The following is a 10212-nucleotide window of genomic DNA, read 5'->3' as shown; positions in this document are numbered from 1 at the left end:
CTTTCAGTAACACGATATCTATATTAACTTTCTTGGGAAATATGATAATTGTAGGTACACAGACATATCAACAACCATTGCTTTAAATTGTAATAACTTTTATATCTAATATTTCCTTTATTTTCTTTTTATATTTTATTCATCTAGAATAATGCTTGCGGGTGCACAGTTGAACATCACAGAAATTTTATAGTATATTTTCTATAAATGTTAGTCCAAAATCTATGAATACAAATTGTTATTAATATTAAGCTATGGTAAGCTATGGACATATTTTGCATACAAAGAATAAGAGAAAAACAAAGTAAAAGTAAATCTAACAAAAGTTGAAAATTTCAAATTAAGTTACTTTACTAACGGTGTGTTTGGATACTTTCACTAACGTGTGTTTGGATACTTTCACTAACGGTGCGTTTGGATTTAGGGATGTACGGCTCACGCAGACGGATGTAAGAGTGCATCTCTTGTTTGCATTAACAAATGTATGAAGGAGGAGGAATGCGAAAAGATAAAGATGAGTAGATTTTTGTACTTTGCATTATTGAAGAGAAACATTGAGAGAAAGACGCGTTTAAATAAGTACAAATTTACGTTTTTGTCCTTAATATATAATAAAAAATAATTTGAATCACTTAATTTTATTCCAAATAAATTGTGCATATCCAAAAAAAATATTTAATATATGCATCATAAAAAAATATTAAATATATTTTTTAATAAAATAAAAATACCTATTACCTAAAAATATAAATATATTTATATATTTATAATTAAAAAAGTATTATTAATATTAATAATATAAATATTAAAATAATAATAATAATATTTCATATTAATTTATAAAATAATAATAAAATTATAACTAATAATTTTAAGATTTTTCATGGTGCCTAATCGATTATGCATGAAAAAACACATAAGACTTAATCGATTATGTCCTAAAAAATAGTTGATAATCGATTAAGCATACAAAATAATCGATTAGCCTCTATTTTCTCTATTTTTAGAAGGATAATCAATTATGTGATGTGTGCTAAAATAAGCATAAACGATTATGCTATTCAGATATTCAACATAATCGATTAGGTTTTTTTTTAAGGGAAGGCATAATTGATTATACTCTTAAAAAAAATGTGGGTAATCGATTATATTGTTTTTTTAAGATAAAGCATAATCGAGTATGTTCATATTTTTTCCACATTTTCCAATTTTTGTTTTTTATGATTTTTCTTTTAATTTTTTAGGTGTTTTTTTTTCTAATTTAATATTTTATTTGTATTTTATTTTTAAAAATATTAAAAAAATGTTTTTTTTCTTATTAATTAGAATTAATAAAATACATTATTTGAAATTATAGACTATTCTTTTAGTAATTTTATTTATATTATATTATTTAGAATTCAATTATATATTATAGTAATTTAGATTTTAATTTATTAATAAGAATAGAAAATCCATTTAAGTATTTAAATTCTAAAATTATAAATAATAGAATTCAATTATAATAATTTATACTTTGATTTATTAATGAGAATACAAAATTTATTTAAATATCTAAATTTTAAAAATATAAATAATAGACTTCAATTATAGTAATTCAAATTTGATTTTATTAATGAGAATATTTAAATTCTATAAATAAAAATAATAATATAATTATTTTATTAATGTAATTATTAATATTTTGTTTTATTAATGAATATCCATTTTAATATTGAAAAATTAACATAATTATATATTTTTTATATTACACTATTGAATTGAGATAGTGATTTAAATTAAAAATATTTATTGAATTACTTTTTATGAATCTTTTATTAATGAGAATTCATTTTAATGATTCAAATTAATTAATATTTTTATTTTTTTCTTATATATATATAAAGATAAATTTATAATCTTACAATTTATACCTTTAAAAATAATTTAAAATATCATTACCATCATCATATTACTTGCATATTTCAAAAAAAAAATCTTTCAACTCCAATCTAATATACTCTAATCCAAACATACTCAATTTTCTTCATACTCTCTTCTCAGATCATCACACTACCACTTTCTCACACCCTCCACTTTCCACTTCCCAATCCAAACAGCATAAAAAAAGTTATTAAATAAAAATTAATTTTAAAATTAAAAAATAATTAATTATTACATTTATTGAATTAAAATAAAAAAACATTATTAACATTTAAAGTATTTTTTATTATTAATAAAAAAATTATAAACAATTTTTTTAAATTAGTATATAATATTAGTTATCAAAATTTTAGTTATAAATTATTTTAATTCTAACTAATCATTATAAAAAATAATTTAAAATTTAAAATAGTTAGTAATTAAAATTTTAATAACTAATATTAAATATAAATTAAAAATTAATTTATAAATTTATAAATTTTTATTAATAATAAAAATTACTTTAATGTGAATAATTTTTTAATTTGTAAAATAATATTTAAATTAATTAAATAATAATTAATTAATTTTTAAATTTTAAATTTAATTACTATATAATACAAAAATTTAGTGTTTGTTTGTTTTATCTGATATAAGTAACCGGAGAAGATGCAAATTCTGAGTTGATTTGATAGAATTTGCTTTTAGAGGAAAGTTTGTCAGTCTCTGTCTTGCTGAACTATGAATGTTGAACACTTGTATTGTAATGATTTAGAATTAAAATAAAATTGTGGCATTTCTAAGTCAAAATAATACTAATAACTGCTAAATATATTTTTATCTATTAAATAGTATGTAAGTTGGATTTTCATTCTCGTGTAAATTGAAAAAAAAAAATTACTTGTTTCATTCAAATTAATGTTGTGAATTTTCAATAAAATACTAAACTTCTATTTCAATTTATCTCCTAACAAATATTATTGTCTTGAAATAGTTAATAATATAATTTTAAGGATTTGGTTCCCTTAAATGATATACTCAAAAAACATTATGAAATACTTAATAATATATTCATAAATATTAAAAAAATTAGGAATATTTTAGTACAAAGGGAACATTATCATTGACTTATAATAATTATTTTTCTTTACGTATATTCTTTCATACTTATTTCAAATGTTGAATAAAGTATGTTTAACATTCAATTTCATTAAATTAGTAATTTACATAATATAGAGATTCAGCTATATCTAATATTAGTTTATTGTCTACTAAAGTTACGCTTTGGTTATTTGGATTAGTAAAACCATGGAGAAATATATAAATAAAAAGAAATATAAAGGATAAAATTAAAGAGAGAAAAAATATTATTTAAGTAGATAAAAGGAGAAGGAATAGAAAAGAAAACTTTTCTTTGCTTGATGGGGTTAATGCAAAATAATTTTATATGAATTAAAAAATAAATATAACTTTATTATTTTAATTCATTATAAAAGAGACTTCCCTCTTATTTCATTCCAATTCCAAATTGAGAGAATGCATTTTCTAATAGCACATTAAAATCTAGTGCTTCTATCTTATTTTCTTCTTTTTCATTTCTCTCTACTTCATTTCTACACAACCAAACAAAGATAATGTCAGTCCTAAAATAGGTATACATCATTCTCATTTTTCTTTCTCTTAAATTTTGAAGTTCTTTTTTAAACTAACTATGCATGCCTTTTGGTAATTGACATATTATAAATATATAATCATAATTGAATTGGTTATACGCATTTATTTTATAAATTGAATATTTTTATTAACATTTTTAAATTTTACTTTTAGTTAAAAATGTTCATATATCAGCCGATATACCATTTTCTCCCTCAAATCTCAGAAAGTCCAATAAAAATCATTGACAGGAAATGGAATCAGTGTCGGTAACATAATGAATTAGAGCAGCAAATATTTACAGCACATCATAACCGTTCAATAAGATCGAATGATTCAGAATTTAAATGTGTACTTTAAGTCCAATCTATCGAAATAAAACATGACTCATGCGATCTTCATCCAATGAATGCAGGAAACCAAATCCCACAAACTCTGATGTGTTTGTAATGCGGAACGTGGGCAGACCAATCCTATATAGTAGACAAGATAATGTCCCTATTACTCTCTAACACACTCCGTATGGAACTCGATAAAGAAGGAATATAAGCAGAGCAATATACAGAATGCTACTCACATTATTTAGTGGATCTTGAATGAATTTCACTAAATACACGTCCAAAAAAGTGTGTAAGTAATTGTTAAGATCTCTCAATGTGATAATTGAGTTGCAGGAAGGGCTGAGTATCCAGTGTATATCGCGCCAATTACATTTAAAATAACAAACATGTCAGTTTCCCACTAGCAATTTAGAAACTAAATAGCCCATGTCATGATACGTACAAAATACGAACATGAGTCTTTTCTTATTTGAAAAATACTAATGTAAACAATGCATGTTGTTACCAATTAAGAAATACAGAAAATTCAAAATAGAAACTATGAAAAGACCAAACCTAGTCACATGGTCCCAGCAAGGAGGTCCCTGCAATGTAAATGAACATATGTTACTTAATCATGAAGTTATATGAGTTAAGGAAAAAACTAGATCCTAGATGGAAATATTAAGACAAATAGAATAGGAGGCTTACATCAACTTCAATTGTCCGAGTTGATAGTCGAAAGAAGTGATTGCCAGATGTCCTAAGCCTGTTTTCTTGATTAAACAGGACAAAACAGCTTGTCATATGTACTTGTCTGGCAATAAAAGCCATTTGAAATTATATAAGCCATTACATGTTCAAAGCACCACTTCCCCAAATTAACAACAAAAGAAGTAGATAAATAATTTGAAGCCGGTAAATCACAAATTCTGAGACTTCACAAACGTGATTTTCTTGAAGGAAAAATATCTCTTTGAGAATGGACGTTGTGATGCTGAAAACAAACAAATGCACGCATCTAGGACTTCCTGGATCTCTAATCTTTTGAGACTCTAATGATTAAACCAGTTGGAGTCTGGTCAGTTCTGAGATGCCCTGAACCAATCAAATCACGAAGATGAAATCTCACATCAAGTGGAGACATTCGAAGACGCTTCTTTTCCAAAGAGGCCAACATCATCTCCTTATATCTGCGACGGCTAAGAAGAGAGATAATTTCCTTTCTTCCCTGAACAACGAAGTAAAAACAATTTCATTTCGCTGAACATGTTTACTAATGATCAAAATATAAAATTATTAAACTTTCAAGACCCATTTGGTGGTCAAATTAAAAGATAGGATACAAAGCAAGATAAACATTAATTCTATCCAATGATTTGTGCACACGATGATAAAAGTCGAATAACAATAATAGGTTATATTAGTGATGCTGGTAACAATGGTTAAAACTATGATGATAATGACAACAATAGTTATAACAAGATGGTAATAACAGTAATGGTGGTGGTGATGACAGTGATAATAATGACAATAGTGATGATGGTAGTTAATAAAATGATGGTGGCAGTGACAATAATAGCAGCAATAAAGCCGATGATTGTTGTAACAATGATGCCAGTAATAACAATAATAAAAACAAAAGTGGTGTCACAAATAATGGTTGCTTACGATGAAGATGGTGATAATGGTAGAGCCATGCTAATGGTGGTTGCTATGATATAGTAGAGACGATGATAAAAACAACAAAGCTCATGAGAGTGATGGTGGCAACAACAGGAAACAGTAATGGGATGACACAGACAATAATGACAAAGTTGATGACGATGATAATGGTTGTAATTGAGGTAAGGTGGTGAAAGAATAGGAGGGAGGTCGATTATCCTATCTTGTTGCCCTCATAATAAGAAATATATTTCACTAATAAGCTATAATAGACAATAGAATAAGAATATCATGGTATACCAAACCTTTGATTACAACAAGATAAGGATGGTTATTCTATCATATCCTGACCAGCAAATGAACCCTCAAGGTTTTGGACATCTATTGTTTTATTAAAGATGAAATATTTGCAGTTCCAAAGGACTAACCAAATTATACCCCAACCCAAAGAAATGACTCAATCCACACAAAATTAAACCCTCAACTGGACATCCCTTGTTTTTTTAAGATGAACTATCCGCAGTTCCAGCGGACTACCCAAATCATACTTGAAGCCAAAGAAATGACTCAATCCACACCAAATTATCCCACAACTGCTCTAGAATTTATATATCAGGCAATAGACTTCAAAGATGGACTTGGCCATGCCTACAACGGAGCTTAACACTGTCAGTTTCAAATGACTACCCAAATAATACCGCAACCCAAAAGAAATAACTCAATCTAGAGTAAATATCTCTCATGCAATAAACTCCAAAGATGGACTTAGCCATGCCTAAAACGGTGCTTAACAGGAGTTCAGCCTAACAGACGTCTCTACTCTAACGCAATCTATGGATAGACATTTATTTGATTACCTTTCCAATGTATATTGTCCTACGAAAATTGGAGTTTAGTGGGAAGGGAAGTCAGCCTAGAGGGAGGCCAGGTCCTATCCGGGTATGTCGTGAGGTTTAGTTAGCAATGATACAATGTATCTAATACAGTATGTGTCTTCCAGTCAAGTGTGATATATGCTAAATATCACATTATACCTCCACTGCACTTAAAAGTTCATAAAAAGTTACACAAAGCCGTTAACTTGCTGTTTGGTATACGTTCTAACTTGCCAAGCCATATGTAAGCCTTCACCGCAGAACACAGCCCTCAAATTTCATGTAGTGGATTAACCTCAAATAGCAGTAATAGCTGAGCTGAAGTACCCATATTATGCACCCAGTCAAACACGAACATACATTACATAATATTTAAAGCATCCAAGCAAATGCACATGGCAAACATTAAATGCTCATACCTGAACAAGACCCTTGAGAAGTGAGCCAATGTTTGGAATTGCAAACCAATACATGTTTGGATCAATAAGTTGCCTAGTCTGAAAAGAGTGCAGCAGAATTATTAATATTATACACAAATACTAAACCAAAAAATTGTATATTAAGTGACATTTGGAAGAAGTTTTACAGAGCCTATCTTCTTGTAAGCACACAAGATGAAAATGGAGAGTATTTGGTTATGCTTATAAATATCAAGAAAAGCACTGAAATATTACCTTTCCAGTGTAACACGAGGGTCTATATACAACCTTGGTCATAAAATACTATACTAGAATTATGGGTATCAAATGAAGTCCAATTACAATTTATAAAGAAACTAAGGATATCTTGATTAATCAATCCTAATAACGAGAAAGGAAGGAAGAAATACACACGTTAAGAAGAAGTTTCACATGTAACAACACTTGTGACAGTGGTTTATAACCTTCAACAGGCCTTTTTCAGCTTATCTTCACGATGAAGTTGATCAAAATAAGCTTGTTAAATTAAGCATTTATAACATAATCTATCGTGTTCAGCTCTTACTATATACATGTTTTTATCAAGTTGTTTTCCCAGAGACACCCAATTCATACAGGCATTGTAGATAAAATCAGATAATAGAGGGGATAATTAGCACAAAACTACACGAGAATCACATAAATAATCATATAATCAGGAAAATTATGTCGATAAAAATTACTCATAGTTGTATACAATCAAAATTAGTAGGATAAGCATAATTTGTTTAATATAAGGGATGATTATTATGCTTTTCAGATATTAAAGCTTAAGATATAGAAAGGTTACAAGATTCTCAATGTATCTACGAATGCTTGGAAATAAGAAAATTCAATGATATCTAACTAAATAAAAAATTCAAGTAGGAAAAGGGCTAGGGTTTAAGAATGTACAATAAAGATGAAACAGGTAGCTGAGAAGTGAGTACAAGGGTACAATCTTCTTTTCATGTCCTTATGAAAGATAATATGAAAAATAAATAAGCATATTATTAGGCAAAAGTAGTTGCATAGATTGGATTAAAACAAGTTTTTAGAGTGAAAATAGATGAGAAATAAAGTAGAAATTAAAAGTATTTGGCTGAATAGAAATAACGAATAGATGAGACCCCCCCTCTTAAAATCTCAAATGTGAAAATCCAGAAGAAAAAACTCCAAGCATCCATATTTTATTTTTTCATAAGGTATAAAAAAGACAATATTATTAATTTACAAAATATCAAAATACTGTGATTGCCTCTTTTCGTTGTCATTAAAAGAGTTCGTGTTCTGTTTATAAACATTAACATTTTGTGATGATTATTATAACCATAAAAAGGCCTGAATATTAACAAATTGAGCAATGCTTTGTACTCCACTTTACTCACAAGGACGCCAGCATTAATTAGAACGGAGATGTGACTGTCCTTCACCTTTCCCCCAAGTGACAAGAGTGAGCACTGCATCAAAAAAACCATCCTCAGCACAGAAACCCATTTAGTAAATATCCTGGGATAATATGAATATTGACCAACCTGTTTGGTTTTAAATCAAAGTATCAAACTATAAGATTAAAGCTGGTAAAAAGGAATAATATGTTCCAATACTAGAATTTAATATTTATCACTATAAATGTGGGTGTGCCAGGTTCTCAAATTATGCATTTGTATTCTTCCAAAAGAAGGGCATTTTGCCAGATTATAAACTTCTAAAAATGTTGAGTAGACAGTTAAATAGAAGAAGTTGAAAGGATTAAACAAAATATGCTGATTTGAGTATTTCACTCACAAGCTCCTGATGTTCAATGCCAGTTTCTAGCTTTGAATCTAGAACATGAGTCTTCAACCACCCAAAAACTTCATACTCTACTTTCTTTCCTTCCAATCTTTTCACAGCACGATCTATCTATGCATGAATAGTTAGACAAGATAAAGACATCAGTTCATCAACAATCAAGCATAACTCAGTCAGTAGATACACCATTGTAGTTGATAAAAAAAAGCACCAACGAAATTTAATTCTTTTTACTAAAAAGGGAAAAAAAGAAATTCCAGAATAAGGAAAAGTCTCATACTATAGGACAGTTTGTCATTATGGCCAAACAAAACATCCCTGAGACTGAAGTACACACTATATACAAAGAAGGATTAGTTTACACTTTACACGAATGTAAGTTAAAACCACACTTCATTATTAAATATCATTTTATTGGATAGTTTGTCCCAAAACCTATTGCTAATGCCATATATGCTTTTCAAATAAATAAAAATAAGCACACACGCTATATTTAATCAAGAAATATGTATAATTCAACAATAGGATAGATAAAAACCACACTCTTAATACAAAGTTTTTGAATGACATAAAAGTGCCAAGTCTCGCACTAGTGTAAACTGGGGGAGAGGGTTTCAAACAGGAAACCAACCTGGTTCAGGTAGTCATCCAAAAACATTACGGCATGATCGTCCTGTCCAGTATTTAATTTGAAAAGACGCAGAACTTTGTCCCTCCTGAGAGACTGCACCACAAATAAACTAATCAGTATTATCACATTAATCCAACATAAATCCATCACACAAATTAGCAATAACGTAAGAGAGGAGAAAACAGTATTGAGTAGTAGCGAATTACATTTACCAAACTAAGTCTAAATTCCTCAACAAACAGACCTCTAATTCCCTATCCACTTGCGTTCTGTCCTTCACACTGCTATACAATTGCGACTTCAATATAAAAGGCTCAACCGAACCCTGGAAACAAGCATCACCACACCACTATTAAAAACCGAATTGAATAACTATTTCATCAAACATACGGAAAATGCAATTAAAATTAAATTCCGAGCTCGCATATGGTTAACGGTAACCTAACCTTGTTAATGAGGGGAAACTGAGCTCGCATGATTCGAAGCGCAACCAACGTATCGGTGAATGAAAGATCGTCCTCTGCAAATTGCGGCGCAGATTAGTCTAATCTACAAAGAGCTTCAAAAAGCTTAACATATAGAAGAGGATTGCGTTGCGTACCGAGAGAGAAGGTGTTTCCGGCATCGGAATCTTCATCTCGTCGGCGCTTCGTCCCTTTCGATGAAGATTCTGGAAAGTTCTCCATGGACTGCGCGGTGCTTACCAGTTCCAACTTCCTTCACCGTTCCTAATCGGTTTCAAATTGATTTTAAACAAATATATTAAAGACACGCTATATTAATAATTTAATTTTCTAACATTTTTTTATTTTTCGGATGTACTGTATGTTATTTAATTAATTTCCAACATCTAATTTTCAAACCTTATAAATAAAAATACTGAAATATTAATAGAACCAAAAAATTTCACCCTTACTTGAAAAATGCAATCAGAA

General features: G+C 28.6%; 1 protein-coding gene across 2 annotated transcripts; it reads right to left on the bottom strand.

Moving 5' to 3' along the window:
* Window positions 1-3799: 3799 nt before the first annotated feature.
* On the bottom strand, window positions 3800-10189 carry LOC137829969 (uncharacterized). Of its 2 annotated transcripts, XM_068637023.1 has the most exons (11): window positions 9879-10025; window positions 9724-9797; window positions 9522-9602; window positions 9278-9370; window positions 8641-8757; window positions 8241-8312; window positions 6835-6912; window positions 4587-5106; window positions 4452-4480; window positions 4133-4235; window positions 3800-4028 (listed from the first exon to the last, which is right to left on the bottom strand). In XM_068637023.1, exons 1-8 carry the CDS (start codon window positions 9961-9963, stop codon window positions 4915-4917), a joined length of 792 nt encoding a protein of 263 aa, XP_068493124.1. In that variant the 5' UTR covers window positions 9964-10025; the 3' UTR covers window positions 3800-4028; window positions 4133-4235; window positions 4452-4480; window positions 4587-4914. The 2 variants fall into 2 exon arrangements, with proteins under 2 accessions (XP_068493124.1, XP_068493123.1); XM_068637022.1 differs by having other exon boundaries at window positions 4133-4480; window positions 9879-10189.
* Between the last annotated feature and the right edge of the window lie 23 nt (window positions 10190-10212).

Source organism: Phaseolus vulgaris, chromosome 7 (assembly GCF_000499845.2).
Source record: "Phaseolus vulgaris cultivar G19833 chromosome 7, P. vulgaris v2.0, whole genome shotgun sequence".
Classification (NCBI taxonomy): Eukaryota; Viridiplantae; Streptophyta; class Magnoliopsida; order Fabales; family Fabaceae; genus Phaseolus; species Phaseolus vulgaris.
This window is presented reverse-complemented; position numbering and strand designations above follow the sequence as displayed.

What these genes read in the sequence shown, in the direction of transcription:
- LOC137829969 (XM_068637022.1), bottom strand. Translation starts at nt 9,963, where the DNA reads ATGGAGAACTTTCCAGAATCTTCATCGAAAGGGACGAAGCGCCGACGA. An exon ending in GCATTGAACATCAGGAGCTT is followed by an intron (nt 8,313 to 8,640) that starts GTGAGTGAAATA and finishes TTTTTGATGCAG; the next exon opens with TGCTCACTCTTGTCACTTGG. An exon ending in TAATTAATGCTGGCGTCCTT is followed by an intron (nt 6,913 to 8,240) that starts GTGAGTAAAGTG and finishes CACTCTTTTCAG; the next exon opens with ACTAGGCAACTTATTGATCC.